Source organism: Hoplias malabaricus, chromosome 9 (genome assembly GCF_029633855.1).
Source record: "Hoplias malabaricus isolate fHopMal1 chromosome 9, fHopMal1.hap1, whole genome shotgun sequence".
Lineage (NCBI taxonomy): Eukaryota > Metazoa > Chordata > Actinopteri > Characiformes > Erythrinidae > Hoplias > Hoplias malabaricus.
Window position 1 is genome coordinate 34,026,318 of NC_089808.1, and position 17,677 is coordinate 34,043,994.

At 41.6% G+C, this 17,677-nt stretch overlaps 1 protein-coding gene across 1 annotated transcript in view; it reads left to right on the forward strand.

The window, feature by feature from the left end:
- The window catches only part of mllt3 (MLLT3 super elongation complex subunit), a 53,544-nt gene that overhangs the window by 20,632 nt on the left and 15,235 nt on the right, over positions 1 to 17,677 (forward strand). The window contains exons 3-7 of the mRNA XM_066681355.1: positions 8,775 to 8,857; positions 9,001 to 9,144; positions 10,553 to 10,591; positions 10,908 to 11,036; positions 15,509 to 16,093. Of these exons, the coding sequence (XP_066537452.1) occupies positions 8,775 to 8,857; positions 9,001 to 9,144; positions 10,553 to 10,591; positions 10,908 to 11,036; positions 15,509 to 16,093 (980 nt within the window). The remainder of the gene's footprint in view (positions 1 to 8,774; positions 8,858 to 9,000; positions 9,145 to 10,552; positions 10,592 to 10,907; positions 11,037 to 15,508; positions 16,094 to 17,677) is intronic.

Sequence of the window (17,677 nt, forward strand, 5' to 3'; positions counted from 1 at the left end):
ATTTATTTCAGATATTTCCCTCATTTTCAGCTTCTCCTTGAGTTGGTTGGATATCTTGGAACAGGGGAAATTCTACAGGAAATGGGTCCTCCTGCACCACGTTTGGGAAACCCTGTCAAAAGGAGTCTGCCTCAGACCCAAAGGAAGCCCTGTCCCCTGATGGAACCCTCCTCAGCTGTCATGGTTCCCACGTACTAGGTGTCAGTTTACACCTCTGTGTGTAGACTTAGTGCTCCCATATGTCGGGTTCTGAGGTGTTGCCTCAGTTAATCCTCTCCTTTCCTGCTCGTTCCTTTATGTTTTAACTCCTGGTGCTGGGGGGTGGGAAATCTGTGCTCAAGACAAGCGTGCCTTTTTAAGGGTTTCTTTTTAACAAATCCCACCATCCTCCACTGTGACAAACTCCAAGCAAATGGAGCAAATTCCTATACAAACAAACTGTTGTAAGTGACAGGAAACCACTTTGCCAGGCCTTTGATTAGCTGCCTTTTTAGAGCTACATTAGCCTTGACTATTTCTCACTGGCATGTGGGTAAATGCCTTGTAGATTGTAGAGCAGTGCTTGATGTATGATGCTCTTTGTAGTGACCGTTGCAATATGACTGTCTGACTAAGAATAATGGCCATGGTTGGAGGGAAGTGTGTTTGAAGGAGCTAAATAAAATCCTAGGTGTCTGGTTTTTGAAAGGATGGAGGTCTTTTGTGATGTATGCGCCCCTGGCAGACAGAGTAGTGGCATGTCCCACAGGTGAATGTGGGTGTCTCAGGTTGTCTGGGCGGTCCGTCAGTAGTGGTGCGCCAGAATCTTTGGCTGATTCCACAACAGACATTCTAGACATGCTCAGTAGAACAGAAACGTTTTTACATTAGGCTATAGTTTGTCCACATTATCCAATAATTGAGATACATAAAGTTTGTTGCAAATCAGGTAATGAAAGAGAAATGAAACAAGTTCTAAATAAAGGGTTAATTTCCCTTTCATTCCACCTCTCTACAATTCCTATATTTGTCTTTATTTTCAGGATACTAATAACTCTGTACAGAACATTTTGGCAGCAGCTAAAACCTATTTCTGTCCTTCCTGTAGTTAAACTCTCTCCTACAGGAAAATGCTCCTAAATATTCTGAAGGGCCAGTATTAAAATTAGTGTTTTCCTGTGGAGCATATAATGAGTCTGGGCTTTCCACTGGCCATGGCAAGGCTGCACTGGTCACCATTACTGCTGGGAGAGTAGAGGTGGGAGCCTTCCTAGTGTTTGGCAGCCATCATTATGGTGCTCAAGCCTGTGACCAATTATGGACTAACCAATTTTATTTCACAAATGGTTTGTTATTTCAGGCCAGCTCCGCTCAACAGAAAATGAATGGGAAGATTTGATGAGGACCAAACTGAGGCTCCTGCATGTGTTAGCTGTGCTCCAGCACCTCCTTTTCTAATGAAAGACTGCCCACTCCAACCATTTAGGTCTTCTGAGCCTTCGAGCAAAGTGACATGGTGTGGTCTTCCAGAGTTAGCAGTTTTAACGCCTAAACTCTATCCCCTGTGTCTCAACTCCCTCACTAGCACGATTAGAGCAAAGTCAGAGAGCACAGAGAACTCCCCACAGGAACAGAAGTCCACGGAGCATGGTGACCCAGTGACATTAGCAGGTGATTAGCCAGGGGTAGAATCCTCATTGCTTTAACACCTAACGAGCACATTCCAAATGACTACTCGGCCTCATATATCACCTGGATCTAAATCACTTCCACAGTCACTAATGTCATTGCCACACTGCCCCTGTGAGAATACTTACCTAATTTAGAAAAGTGTAACACGCTACAATCGGCTATTTGGGTTTTGTTGCAGTTTTGTGGTGTTCTAATTGGTCAAGATGTATGCCATAAAATGGCGATATGATATAGTTATTGTGATAAATTTTATTACCGTGGGCTTTTCTGAGCATGTTGTGGATACCATTTGCTAATTCAAAAACATGGAGTATTTCATTATAATAAAATTTAAAATGGCATAGCTGTCTTTTCAACTGACCCTGCCCATGGTCCAAAAAAGTGTTATTGGTTCCGTATCGGATATAATAACATCTAGTAAATGAAATACTTATATTAAAGAAATAAAATCCTTGCAGGTTGATTTAAAACACCCCAAATATTGGTGAATCTGATCAGGTGCCAGTCTCATTTAGAAAAGAGCAGGGGAAACAATACATGTTAACTTGGTTCTTACAAATGAATTTATTTTTGTACTCTGTATAGTAATATATAAGACCACTGCCCTCTCCACAGCAGAGCAAGGTTTTATATTCAGCTTCAGGGCACGAAAACAACACTATAACTATTACAGATGAGCAGCTATATTCAATTAATCCGTTCCGACGTCGCGTCGTAAACCGATTTTCGGTGTAAGTCGGAACATACGTACACACTGTACGTAAATAACATACAGTAAGCACTTATCCTATCCTCACACCTATCCTCCTCGGTCCCGAGCCGTGTAACCGTGTATTATTCCGTCGCGCCGCGCACACCAAACACGAAGTTCACGTTACGACGTTCACGACGCAAAACCACTTAAGTCGAAACAAGGCTTTATACAGTAAATGGGAGATGTGATAACCACGAAACATCGTAACTCGGGACTGACGTAACCCGAGGACCTGCTGCACTACATTTACACCTTGACAGAGGCCGTAGTCTGTAAAGCAAAAGAAAAGGATTCCAGCTCCTGCAGTCAGCCAGTGAACAGCTCTGCACTCTGCTTCATATTCTGGCCCCGACCTGGAGCACTCAGAGGCAGGGCCCATTCTCCATTAATTTCCTTCTCTTCTCGAACATGTTGCCAGTCACAATGTTTAATAGAAATTTAGTCTGTTAAAATACTAGACACTGGCAACTTACTCAAAGCAGAAAACGTTAAAGTTTATTAGAACATGGAATTAAATTTTCCATTCAGTTAACATCTACACAAACTAAAGATTACAGCTGTCTTTATATTGTATTGTTGTCTGTATCTAGACTATTGACCTAAGGTTGTTGTAAAAACAAATGCTAATTAATAAAAGCCATTAAAAAGTACAAATTTGACTCATTTGCCCATCCCTAACCTCTATAAAAGTTCTTGTGTGAGACTCGATGCCATAACCTCTACCTTTTATAACACAAAAGTAACTCTGGTCGTGTCTGCTCATGTTCTAAATGTAAATGTGAATACCGTTTTTAGACCTGAGCATATGCAATAAACTCCATCATCCTCTCATCATCTTTACTGCCTGGAGCCTGTAACATTTTCTTACGGCTATGAACAGCCAACTAGGCAGCACAAAAATTAGCCGTCCACTGAAGGAAGCAACTTATTTTGACTGCACCTTGAGATGAAACCAATTACTGGCTGGAATTGCAGGAGCCTCTGAAGCTGTGCCAAAGTGCATTCTCCAATGTGTCTCGTGTGCTGAGCTGGAAACTGTGCTTGCAGTCGAGACGAGCTAATTATTTGGTAAACAGTCACACACAAGTGCTTCATAAAAGTGATGAACCTGTCTGATTCAAATTACTTTTTCTTTTTGAAATATCTAAAATATTTGACAGTAATGCAAATATATGGAGTCAATTAAAAAATAGCCCATGGGCGGTATAAGCTCTTTAGAATCACTTACTGGACATAAGTGTTGTGTGCTGTAAAACCGGAAAGGTTACAAAATAAAGAGGCTGATCACCAGTTGACATATAAACATGTTCTCATAACGCTCAACTGTCTTTGAGAAAATGCCCACGTTAATAATAAATAGAGCCAGTCAACTTGCTGGTTATGAGGCGAGCGGAGGGTGATAATTTGTCCAATTCCTCGTGAAAACATAAAATATTGAAATAACTACTAGGCTACTTCAGTACAAAGGATATGGCACTGATCTTAATGCAGACCTTGGCTTGAGGAAATGTCTTTTAACTGGACTGGTGTAACACTACAAGAGTATATCCACACAACAGACTCAGGTGTCATTTCCCAGCTCAAGGGGGAACTTTACACTAGTGCCCTTAAGTAAACCTCCCAGGACTGCATTAGCCTACATCACCTGTAACATGGCTGTTACTATAAGTTGCTCTAGGTAATATATGGGCTGGGATTCCACACCTTAATTTGAAACCTATTTTTTTTCTTTCTCAAATCTAAAAGGTTTTGGCCTTGGTTGACCTAAAGCAGGTGGTCGTCTGTACTGAGGGATTGTTTACACTGCCTGTGCTACTGACAGACATCTCACTGTGGAGTCTTTGCTTCAACTGTAAGACGGTAATCTGAGTCTAAGGGCTGCCTACAGACCTGTGTTACCACAGTTGAACGTTTAAATTTTTTGATATATACGTTAACAGAAGAGGGTAGAAACGCTGATTGGAATCTATTCATATAGATGGAGTTCAGACATGCAGGGAAACAAATGTGGAAAGTTGTTTATATAATTTCACTTGTCTTTTTTCACTCCTGCAGCTTGACTCAGTATCTTCCGGCCTTGCCTCATTACGCCCCAGTCTTGGAGAGAGGGCAAATGCATTCTGACTGGCATTGTTCTGTGATTGGCATCCTGGCTCCAAGTGTATGTGTGTGTGAGAGAAGAAGGGGGAGACCCTCTTTGGCTCTTTCCAAAATATAGGGGGGGGGGGGAAATAACTTTTTCTCTCTCTCTCTCTCTCTCTCTCTCTCTCTCTCTCTCTCGTGTTGGCAGAGTTCCTGTTACAGGTCAATGAGTGCATTGTGCACTTTGCTCATCCAAGCACCCCCTTCCAAATGTAAAGTGACCTTTTCAACTTAAGCAGCAGCTCCACAGCCACAATAACAGCCTCCCAGTGCAGCCGCTTGATTCTCTGCTAGTTAAGACTCATTTTTAGATCACATATTCATAACTTTTGTCACTGCCTTGGCTTTCTGTGTGCAGAATTAAATACACACACGCTAGTTCGCAAAAGCCAGATCCGATATTTCCCCTCTAACTGCCTCGGGTGATACATAACATGTGGACTTAAAAAAAAAAAAAAAAACGTATTTTTTAATTATTATTTTAATTTTTTTAATGATTGCAAGCTGAATAACAATTCTGGATTCCGTGTACATAGGCTGTTACCTCACTCATTGGGAGGCTGAAACATTCCCACAGCATTATCTTGGCTAACTGGTGTTCACTCTGCATCCTCTATTTTCAAATCAAATAAACCTAGAGAGAAAGCTGGTGGCGTGTATGTACCCAATGACTTTATGTAGGAGTCACAATGAATACAGATTATTAATAAGATTTATTTATTCAAATGTTGTATTTTGTTTTGTTTTCTTTTTTTAATAGAGAGATGTTAATGTACAGAATAAATGTACCACAATGAATGGACCCATTTAATAGTTCATAATTGAACCTGACCCAGACATGCAATTAATTGCAACCCACAATATTTGTGCAGCAGCCAAGAGATGGGGTGCTGTGACCTCAGGATCAGGGTCACGAGCCGTCTAGCCGGCAGTCCTGTCACTCAGGAGGAGTGTGAGGAAGTTGGAGGGAGGGAGGGAGGGCGGGAAAGAGAGAAAGCACCTTGGTTGCCATGTAACCTGAGAGCATTAGTTGCTATGGAAGTACAAGGCCATTCCCAATGAGAGGAGATCGCCTGAGGGGTTTGCTTTTTGTCTACACTGTTATTTGTTGTTTTTCTTTTTTATTTATTTATTTATTTTTTAAATATTAGCATAGTACATATCTTCAGCAGTAAAGTAACATTGTTTGAACAAAGGACTACACTTTATATATAATTTCACTGAAATCATAAGTATACTAAGGTTGTAAGGTCAGTGTAAGCTTAGAAGCAGGTGAGAATTACCTGTGCCATTGGACAGGAATAAATAAACTGTAGGTGGTGAGTCCTGTTTGTTTCTTAATGGGAAATCTTAAAATTTAGAGCTATATTTTATTGGAAAATTAGACTCTGAGGGCAATTAGAGAGATGGTTCTTTCTGATGATAATTTGTCTCCAGGTGTCCTCGACTCTGTGTGTACACATGGTGGATGGTGACTAATTGCTGAAGCTGTTGTAAGGCCCTGTGGGACAGCAGAAGAGCAAGACAAACAAGTGTCCCTGGAGGGTTTCATCCCAAATGCATAATTGGGACGAGTCCTGCTGGTTTGGGGTGCATGTGTGCACTTGTACATATGTGGATGGTGAAAGCTGAGCGTCTGGATTGTGATGAAAAAGAGATGAGCCTAGAATTCTTTCTTTGTTTTTTCTTTGTTTGTTAGTCTTTTTAAACTCTGTCCTTGTAATTATTTACAATAATGATAAAATGTCGTATATTGTCATGCACCTCTTAAGTAGGAACCTCAGAACCGTCCCTCAATTTAGAGGCAAATAACTACATGTTTCTGTGCCAAATATACAAATAAATACATTATTAAGGCTCCTAGGTGGCAGACCTTTGTTTCTATCTCTGGGTGATCCACAGTGGCAGATTTAGCAGGACATGAGGGTAACACCTTGACTTTTCTCGAGGAAATGCCTAGGGATTTGTTCATGACCTCAGAGAGTATTTGGTTGTATGTCTCATCCAAAGGACTGCACTGTTTCTTCAGTATACTGCCCCGCCATTGCATTTGGGCACTGGCATCCACACAGATCACAGGGAGAGTGCTCCCTCTTGTCCCCAACAACACCACCACATCCAGCAGCTATTTGCCTTTGCTTGGAAGTCTCCCATCCAATACTGGCCTTGCCTAGACCTGCTTAGCTTCAGTGTATTGGCTGTTTCTATACCTCCTTTCTTAACCAAGTAAATTAGTGTGCCAGTTTATCTCTGATTGTCCTTTTGGTGCAATGGTACCAAATAAATACTGGTATTTATCATTCTAAAACCAGGTCTCCCTCTCATATCAGACCTTAACCCTAATTTAAACTCCTGTCACACTTACTGATGCTAGATCTTCTCTCCCACAGCATGGCTGGTCCCATCTAAACTCGTAACATGAAAACAACATACGGCTATTAACTCCTATGAAGACATTCACAAAATCTGGTATTTGTTTGTTTAAGCATGAACTGTTCCCTTAATGGTTAATTTTCATTATGAAAGGGATTTAAAATGGTTTCCTCAGCTGTGTGAACTGGCTTTGTTTGGTTAGCTGGGATTTGATCTTGCTCCTGAAGCTTTTGATTTGAGAAACGTCTACCAATCATTAAAAAAGCATGTTAATTCTACCTAGCAACAGCCATTTGTTTGGCCAGACAATTTTCTCCAATGCTTGAGGCAGTCTCTTGTTTCTACGCAGATGATTGGCTGATGTGACAGTCTTGAAACTGTTGTAATGCCAGAAATCCACACTTTGCTCTGAGACAAAGATGGCTCCTTAAAATATGATTTATAAATTGGAATTATTTTTCAACTCTGTCCGTTTGACAGAAGGATAGTTTGTAGACACCCCATGTAGGATACAACCTGTTTGTGTGTGTTTCGACTTAAAGTCAGCTCAAAATGCTCAATATCAAGTGCAGGCAAGAGGGGTATAAAACCCCACTATTGGTTTGTGGAGCAGAGGGACCGTTTTCTGGAGTAACGGAACAACTAGTTCCGAACTAGTCATCCAACAGCAGTACATGACCTAATTCAAGCTTCTAGTGAAATCATACTTAAGAAATCCTCCAACGTCTAGTTTAAAGGAACTGTAGCTGCTATAAAAGGGAAATTCAGATGAATGTCGGAATAGTGAGACAAACAATTGCTTGTGCATCCGACAAATATGTTGTGCATATCAAACAAAATATTGTTTAATAGTTATTCTCAATTTATTTTTAAACCAGAATTTAGTTTTGTTTATTTTAAAAGTAGGCTTTTATGGCTTGTAGAAATCTTTAGGGGGATATTGTCCTAGTGCCCATAACGGAATGCAAACTCCTGCTTTGCTGATGAATGGAATATACAGAATGGCACTAAAATATTTTCCATTGTTGCTTCCCCTCTGTAAGTTTGATTTTAGTTGAAGATGACTCTTTAATGATGTTCTGCAAAACCAGACATTTGTTTCATATTATTATTGAATCATTTTTTGGCCACAGATATGAAAGAAATAATCCTCTGTGTTTGTTGCAGTTATGTGCTGCTGTGTTGTGTTACTGATGTGTTCTCTCTCTCTCTCACACACACACACACATATATATATTTCCATCTTTCAGTATCTGGGGATGTTTTCCCCTCTAGTCACACCATGACTGGATGTCATCTGCTGCTATCAGGAGGCTAATGCTTTGTTCATGCCTAATTTGACACACACGCTGAAGCCCTGTAATGTTGCTAAGTAATGAGCATGCTGAACCCCTAATTGCAAGTGTACATGCATAAATATCCGCCATCTATTCAGCTTTTCTCCCAGAGCAACTGTACTCTGTTATTAGATCAGTCTGTACAATAGCAGTGTTACATTGTTTTACATCATGACCATGCACATAACCTTAGCCTCTTTCCTTCTCTTTCCTGCTCTCTTGCTTTGTCAATCATTCCTTTGTTTCTCATTCTTTCTACTTTCTTTTACTGTGTCTGTCTGTCTGTCTGTCTCTTGGGTTCCTTTATCTCCTTTTTTCCCTCATTTTTCTTTCTCTATTTCTATTTTGTTATGCATTTTGCTTCTTAGTTTTATTCTGTGTATCTCTCCCTCTCCCACCTTTTTTGAATAGAGTTAAAATATCATTCTAAAGGTATGCCAGGTCAAAAAGAAAAAGCTTTACATATTTCTCCCTTTTTCTTTCTCTCCCTCCAACAGTGTGCAAAGATCCGCCGTATAAAGTGGAGGAGTCTGGATACGCTGGCTTTATCCTGCCCATTGAAGTTTACTTCAGAAATAAGGTACATTCGGGGTGGTCCTTTTTGTTTTTCTTTACTTTTTTGTCAGTTTTAAGAAACTATTTAATGCTGTTGTAGAATGAAATGCATCAAATGAATGCAATAAATGCTGAGGGGAGACTTTACTTTTTTTTTTGTTAAACCAGGAAGAACCCAAAAAAGTGCGTTTCGACTACGATCTGTTCCTGCATTTGGAGGGTCATCCACCTGTCAATCACCTGCGCTGCGAGAAGCTCACTTTCAACAACCCCACAGAGGAATTCCGCAGGAAGCTGCTGAAGGCTGGAGGGGTACGGTATATGGGGGTGAGGGCCAGAGAGAGCAGCATGCTTTCCTGGACAAAGGGGACTTAATGGACACTGACATTTCCATTACAGCATGTGGAGTGCTGAATGAACCTGCCCGCTGAATATAATGAAACGAGGACAATGGTCTTAGAGTTGATCTATTGATCAATTGGTAGTTCTTTAGCTTGCCAGCTCCAAATCTATTATGTACTTTTTTTTGCAATATGCAGATGAGCTTCAAGCTAATATGCCTGTCATTTTGTAGCCTGTTATGCCCATATTAGGAATTCTGAATCTAAGCTGGGGAATAAAAAATGTTCCCAAGCTGTTTTGAGGGAAAACTACTTTTACTACTGCAACTATACTACAAGAATGCTAACAACTAGCAACAATAAACTATTGTGTATTGTAAAAAGTCAGGGGTTATTATTTTGATGGAATGGCCCCTACCTCTACTCCCAAAGCAGTGGTTGAGATGTGAATTGGGTGGTAGATTTTACTTTAAACGTTCCACCCAGAGAGCAGCATTAAACATCATCACTCCTCACAGGAAGAACATTAATCAGAGCTCAGGATAAGGGCTTAGTTCTTATCTTACTGTACTTTCTTTTCATCCGAGTGTTTATGCGGGTGATGTGGTCTATTTGCTCAGTACGGAATAGCCGAACACAGACACGGGTCAGAGTTCAGTGCCGTTTCCTCGGGCTGTTTGCGTCTGCACAGCTCTAGAGTAAAAGCCACTGTCAGTCAGTAGCTCCTAATAGAATAATGGCCCTTCTCAGCCAAAATCAGGTGCTGTGCTGAATGAATTAAAATGGGCTAGTTCTAACGTGAAGCATCTATCACTCCCGAAAAACCCTGCCATTCCTTGGGTCCACGCCAGAGAACTCAACATTGCCTTTTTGTGAATTAAAAGACAGCCCTTTTACATCTTGTTTGTCTTGGTCCCACCTTATAACTTCATCCTATGAAATAGAATTACACTGCATCCAGCATGAATCATGCCTTAAGAAGTTTGTATCTAGGGAAGTGATCAGTCTGCCAAGGTCAGTGCTGTAGTTGTAGCTTGCCCACTCCTGAATTTGTTCCAGGAATCGGGCTGTTTTACAGCTGTGGGTATGACTTCATCTCCTCACTACTGGCTCCTTTACAGAAGGGCGTGGCCCAGATCGACTCCAGTGATTGGCAGCAGAGCAGTTGTACCGGAGGTCTTTTAATTAAAAAGGACCGTTAGGTGCAGCAATATCAATTTAACTTGGCAGAGACTGAGAGGGCTTCTCCAATTTACCAGATTGTTTAGCCTCTGAAAAGCATTTGGTCATTAAGTCCTATAAATAAGCACAGTCTCACTCACCGAGACAGAGGTTTTCTCTATTTCTCACGCTAATGTTTTCTGTTTTCTCTTTCACAGCAACGGGATCCTCACAAAAGGGGTTCAGAAGATTCTAAAGTAAGGGCCATATTGTTTTTGTTTTTCAGCTTGACCATTAAATATGTTAACAGTACGTTTATTCACTATCATAATACGACTAAAATACTATGAGATGAGTTGGAAGAGTTCATTTTTTTTTATCTTTCAGAGTAATGTTGATTTACCCTGTTCATGCCAGTGATGTACAGATAAGAAGGCTCTTAGCTCCAAGCGAGATTCAGGAAACGCTGTGCCAAAATGCCAAAAAGTTCTGAAGTCTTTGGACATATACCAGAAGACCGCTTAACATTGTCAATTACTTGCTTCCTTTCCTTCTCGTGTATTTCTTCATCAGGTGATGGTCATGCAGGAGGGCTCAACCTCTCTGTTCGGTCAGCACCTCAAGCTGCCTACTTTACCCAGCAGCTCACTGACTCTGGCCTTCTCTGATGGCAAAAAGAACAAGTCCTTCCCAGGGTCAAAGGTCAGTAAAGATTTCCAGATATTAAACCATAGGGTCTGAAGCCTAAAGCAACTTAGGCGTGTCTCGTCCACCTTCTCGGACGCCCCCTCAAGCCAATTCCCAGCTCTTCAAAGAATTCACCTTAATCCTGCATATTTGGCAAGTTCAAAGTTGTTTGGGGTATTTAACTCCGCAGATTTGCGAGACGTTAAATGAATGGCTTTAATGAAGTATTTCTTTGCTGCAGAGTGGGCACATACTTACATTCCGGTTACGTAACCTTAGTGGGTTGGGGGGGTTGTATAGGAGGGGTTTTGAATGAACTGTGAAATACTTTTCGAGACATGAGACTTTTTCATGGTTCTGTGTGTCTGTGTAATATATAATACATTTTTTTGGGGTCTTTCTGAAAGACCTGTTAAAAAGTCCCTTTTAATATGAAACCCCACTATAGTAAGAGCGGGGGGGCGGGTGTTATTACGGTTTCCAGCAGTGTTGCACAGGGAGCCTCAGAAGTTAAAACCTTTTTCTCTGCACCGATTAAACCACATTGGCCATTACGGCAGTAAATCGTGCATGGCTGTACACCTCCATGTTTCTTCGATTAGGTTTTATTTTTAGTCTCCAGTGCCGTATCGCTTACTGTGAGCCAGTACGCCTGCACACACTGAGAGGTTACGAGAGTCTCCCAGTGCACATGGAAACGGTTCCCAATCTAAACAGGCCTTTACGTGTGATGGATTACTGCGGGATCAAGGGTCACAAGCAGCCAGCCTGCTACACTGCTATACAAGCCTCCTTAGCAAACACTAAAACAGTCCACTGTTGTCTTCTCCCCTGAACTTAGAGATGCAGAGGAGTAAAGGTTTTTGCAGGTATACGTCAATGGATAGTATCATGTCCAGCTAGGTCTGGGCTCTTATGTGGATTATTTATTTATTTAAATGTTTGAATAGTGCTGCAGTTTTCCAAAATATGGGCTCCTAGTTTGCTTTGCTTTGGGTCGGTAAGTTGGCCTCCCCTCTCCCCCTTCTCTCTGCTCATAGTGCTAGTTACAACAGGCGTCTGTCAGCCACATGACTGGGCTGATTGCATTCTCCTCAGTTACTTTAAGCTGTTCAGTGGCATCACATATGTGGTAGTTGGGTAGCCTTACTTGTGTCTAAATAAGCACAAAGTCGTCTTCCCACCCCCTCACACTGCCGGCATGTTGGCACTGAATGCAATCAGTGGAAACTCACTGATGGGTGAAATTTGTGACTGCAAATAATTGGGAAGAAAATTTGTGAAAACCTTGGGATAAACAAACAAACAAAAATGTAATAGGAGAGAAACTCAAGCTCCACTCATGCTTCAGTTTGTAAAAACCACTGGTGTTTCTGTTCACTGTGAGAGGAGCACACAGCACTGTTACGATTAACAGATGATACAATTTGAAAAAAAGATAAAAGCAAGTTCATTTATAGGGCAGCACCGTGGTGCAGCAGGTTAGTGTCGCAGTCACACAGCTCCAGGGACCAGGAGGTTGTGCGTTCGATTCCTGTTCATGGTGACTGTCTGTGAGGAGTTGGTGTGTTCTCCCTGTGTCCGCGTGGGTTTCCTCTGGGTGACTGTCTGTGAGGAGTTGGTGTGTTCTTCCTGTGTCTGTGTGGGTTTCCTCCGGGTGACTGTCTGTGAGGAGTTGGTGTGTTCTCCCTGTGTCCGCGTGGGTTTCCTCTGGGTGACTGTGAGGAGTTGGTGTGTTCTTCCTGTGTCTGTGTGGGTTTCCTCCGGGTGACTGTCTGTGAGGAGTTGGTGTGTTCTCCCTGTGTCCGCGTGGGTTTCCTCTGGGTGACTGTCTGTGAGGAGTTGGTGTGTTCTCCCTGTGTCCGTGTAGGTTTCCTCCCACAGTCCAAAAACACACGTTGGTAGGTGGATTGGCGACTCAAAAGTGTCTGTGTTGCCCTGTGAAGGACTGGCACCCCCTCCAGGGTGTATTCCCGCCTTGCGCCCAATGATTCCAGGCTCTGGACCCACCGCAACCCTGAACTGGATAAGGGTTACAGATAATGAATGAATGAATGAATGAAGTTCATTTATAAACTGCATTTTTCTGCACATGTTTGAAAAGGTATTGATTCTCCTCTTACAGCATATTTTATATATTCTTCTTCTATAAAATCTTTAGAAATATTCTTCAGTTCGTTTTTTTTTTTGTATCTTGACATTAAATTTGGGGAAATCTGCAGCTCAAGACCTCACTTAGATTTACAGCTTTTAAATATCAGTATCTCAAATGTCACTTCTTAAAAGTGATGTTTCTTTCAGTTGACCTCAGCATTTTGATGGAAGAAGAAGCAGGAATGAGTGAGAGGGCTAGGTTACTCTTTTTGGCTTCCTGTAGTTCACAGCTGTTTTGAGAGCTTCGGGCTTGTAAAACCTTTGGAGATGTACACTTGGAGCTTTTTTGGCTAAGTAGAGCTGTTTTCTTTGGCTTGCCATGAAGAATCCTCTTTGTGCTGAAAGGTCTCAGGGTCAACAGCAGATAGGCAAAATAAAAAGCTTTAGAGGCAGTTTGGGCAGGTCATAACACCACCTCTGTCTAGACTGCCTAATGGCTTTACTACATCAGTGAAATATTGACAGGGGCTACCAGGCCTGACCTTGGGACAGGACAGACCAGTCATTAGAGGAGGAAGTGCTTTCGTCAGGCTATCCAACTCTGAGCAACTCGCCTTCCCCCTCCCACTCCACCTCCCAGAGTAAGTGGAGTTTACCTGCTTTCTGGACCGTCCAAAAATTGGACAGTGTGCACATTCACATTTCAGCAAGGTATAAACATTAGTTATTTGCCTACCTGACATTATTAGGCATTTATTCATAAAGAAATCAGTACTTATTCATTCCTATGTTTATACCTTTCTGAAAATGTGTGTCAGACTATATGTTGAAGCCAAGTTATATCAGAGAATATTGCTGTTGTTTATACTCTATATATCCCCAAAGGTATATATATTTTTGGGATGTAAAGTCACTGTGAAATATGGGATGGCAATTCGTTCCACCCGCTCATCTACATTGGGGTTTTACGGTATGTGTGTAGCTGGTGGCACCTCCTTAATCAATAAAAGACGCCACGTAGCCGCGTATTTACAGCTCTTTGTCTCCTTACAACCACAGCCTCTTCCACGTTAGAGAGAAATGGCAAAACCAATCCTGTTAGTGGTGTGGGTTCGGGAGGCGGGACGAAATCTTAACTGTCAATACATTGTTGCATAGACGTTGATGGACCTATAGATTGTAATTTTTACCCAAAAAGATTGCGAGGCGCATCTATGTCAAGTGTGGGCTACAGAGGAATGAGGCCCCCTGCTTTGGGCTATGATGATGAAGCACACTCCGGTACCTTCTGGGATGAGTTGGAATGGTGACTGTGTTCCAAAACTAATCATTCTACATCTGCACCTGGCTTCACTAAATGCTCTTGTGGCATTGAGGTTCCAACATCTGGTCTAAAGCCATCCCAGAAAAGTTTAAAGGCTAAGCACCACTTAATGGACCTCCATGAATATTTCACATTATTGTAGTTACTGACATATATAAGTATGAATTAAAATGAAAATAGCAGCTTAATTTGCTTTAAAACTGACAATTTTATTAAATTGACGGAAAAACCCGAGCTCGCTACAGAAATTCTTGAACGCAACCGTGACGTCACTGGTGGACAACAGCTGAACAACGCCGCGGTAAAACACCGTTATGACCGACTGTTATGACAGTATCTAGCTAAATAACCAACATTATTCATGACAATAGCCTAGCAATAAGCTAAACTCAAATGTAGAGGTACCGTTATTCTTGTAAATGTGATCGAAGTCGAACTCGAATTCATCCGAAAGTATAAACCTCCGTAATGCAGCTACGTAGCCGAGTATAATCTGAGCCACCGAGTTTAGCGAGTCAAGCTAACGTTAACTAACACCAACTAAAACAGGCGAAGTAAGTGTCCTTACCCTGTTTACCTCCATGTTACAGAGGCTCTTGAACACCTTTCGTTGGTGTCCTTACATGCCCATATTGTTGGAAAAGCGCCAGTGAAATGAGCTACAGATAACGGAGTGAGTGGATGGTCCTTTCCAAAGTGCCCATTTAAAGTTGACAAATTTAGTCCATTTTCTGGATATTTTGGGATCTTTGGGCCATTTGTGCACAGATGTCCCACTGTACATTGAATGATTGCAACCAAAAACAACACACCTTTTCCTCATTTTGCATTAAATTAAGTGCAACTTCTAGAGTTGTTGTCCACCATCTACGTCACAGGCAAGACGCCTATTAGAGTTTCCGAACACCGTGGGGGGGGACCAACGGTCTTTTAAACCTTATTCCTTGAATTAGTAAGAAATAACATGTTTTCTGACTATCAACTGTATTTATTTGTTTGACACTTTCATATAGCTGGTGCTTAGCCTAGAGTTTTACAACAGCTAATGTGTCTGATTCTTTGTCTGCAGGATGGATCCAAAAGCAGCAGTGCTCTCACCATCACCACCACCACCAACAGCATCAGTAGCAGCTCTCTCAAGCTCCACAAACCGTCCAAGGAGCACAAGGACAAGCCTTCCAAGGACTCGAAAGAGTCAAAAAGTGCCTTCAGAGACTTCAGCAGGGACACGGGCAAAGTCTCCAAAGACTCCTCAAAGAAACCCAAAGAGAACCAGCCACTACGGGAAGAGCAGTCTATCCCTAAGATGGGTTTCAAAGAGCCCAAGGCTATGTCTAAGGAACACAGAGCAACTGAGGTCAGCTTCTCGAGCTTGGGCCAAAATAAACGGAAGCCAGCGCTGGACGATGAAGGCCACATAACCAAAAAACGGAAAGGTAGCTTTTCAGAGCCATCGCAGAAGCTGCAGACCTCTTCCAGCTTGCTCCAGCATGTAGATAAAAAGGTTTTAAAGGACAAATCGCAGGGCCGACATGCTAAGTTACGGGACAGCGAGCAGCCTGAGAGAAGGAAAATGCCCACGTTGCCTCCTTTTCAGGATGTTGTGGACCCAAATGACTCTGACATGGACGACGTCATTTCGACCAAATCTGATGTAAGTGCTGCCTTTTTGTTGTTGTTGTTCTTTCGCTTGCAAAGTCACTAGCGTTTTTGAGAGTGTTGGTCTTGTTACGTTGTTTGGTATAGATAGTTAGATGTGTGTTTTGTTTTTTTTAAATGTAGATGTATGGTTTAATTGACACATCTGGCTGTAGGTGAAAAAGTATGGAGACAGCTCTGCCGTTTCCTTTGAGATTTATCACAACCTGGTGAAATATAACCAGTGTTATATTTAAAAAGAGAGGAAGAACATGGCAGGGCTACTCTGAGAAGAGGGCGAATAACATCTGGGAGCTGAGGGGATGAGGATCCATTTTTCTAGGAGGGTGTGCAGGAAATCATCATGGCCCATAGCCAGGCATTTGAGTCTTCCTGGACAGCAGTGGGAAAGGTTGTGTTTTGGGAAATGACTTTATTGTACAATCTCTACAAAGCAAAGATGTTACAATAAAAAGAGGCACCAAGGTCCTCATAGATGCTTCTGTCCCTGGGCTATAGCTTGTAATCTAGAGAAAATCACCAGCACATTAAGTGCAGATTTTAACAGCCTTCCAAAGCATAAACTGAAAGTTTCTCAAGCAAAATCTCATATGCCTTCAAGTCAAGGAGTTACAGTACAACTGCTGTATCCTGTCACTTTGGATAAGAAAGAGGTTCACTAAGGGAGGTCTGGTTTATTAGCCTTAAAGCAAGTGCTGAGATGAGATTTATGGCTTTATGGCACCCAAGGAGAATGGAGAAAGGATGCAATGAATAGCTAAGTTTCTTTAATCCCTCTGCTTAAAACCAAGTGAAAGGAAGGAAGAACACGTCTGTTTATGACAGCTGACAAATGCCAGGTGTTCCTCTCCACATGTCATTCTGTCTGGCTCCATTCGTATTCAGGCTGCAAAAGCAAAGGCCCTTGATGCCTGAGAACTGTGAGGTCCAGTAATGAGTCTCAGGAAGAAAAGGAAATGATGTGTTCATTCCGAGTTCCTCTGTGGTCAGAACGTCAAACTGCCCACAGTTTGATTTAATTGATCCCAGTAATTGGCCAGTAAATGACTAACAGCAATGAATCTGTGTTGGATATGGATCCTATGCTGGCAACTGAAGACTGAATAGAACATATGAACGTAACCATTGATTTACCTCCCATGATAACTCAAGATTTGCAGCAGGGGTTTTCCAACCATGAGTTCAAATGATGGCTTTCCAACTGTATTTCTTTGTTTATTATATTTTAACCAAAGGGTTCAGTGTGGGTTAAATAAGCACACGAACCAATACATACAATACCATATCTTCAATGCATTGTTAGATGAAAAAGTGTTGACTTTTTTAATCAGAAGGTGCTACAGTAAAAGTGTGTTCTGGATGCTGGAAAATTAACACGGTGTCATGCAAAATTGTGCTATGACATTTTGGAATAATTGTAGCAGCAGCACTCAAGTACAACGTGAGTGCACTTATCTGCCTCCTATTGCAACTGCGAAACAGATTAAACGTTGAATTTTCTTTATTATTTATTTAATATATGTTTTTTTTTTTTTTTTTTTTACCTTTTTCTTATTTGTTTATAACATAAGGCTGAGTA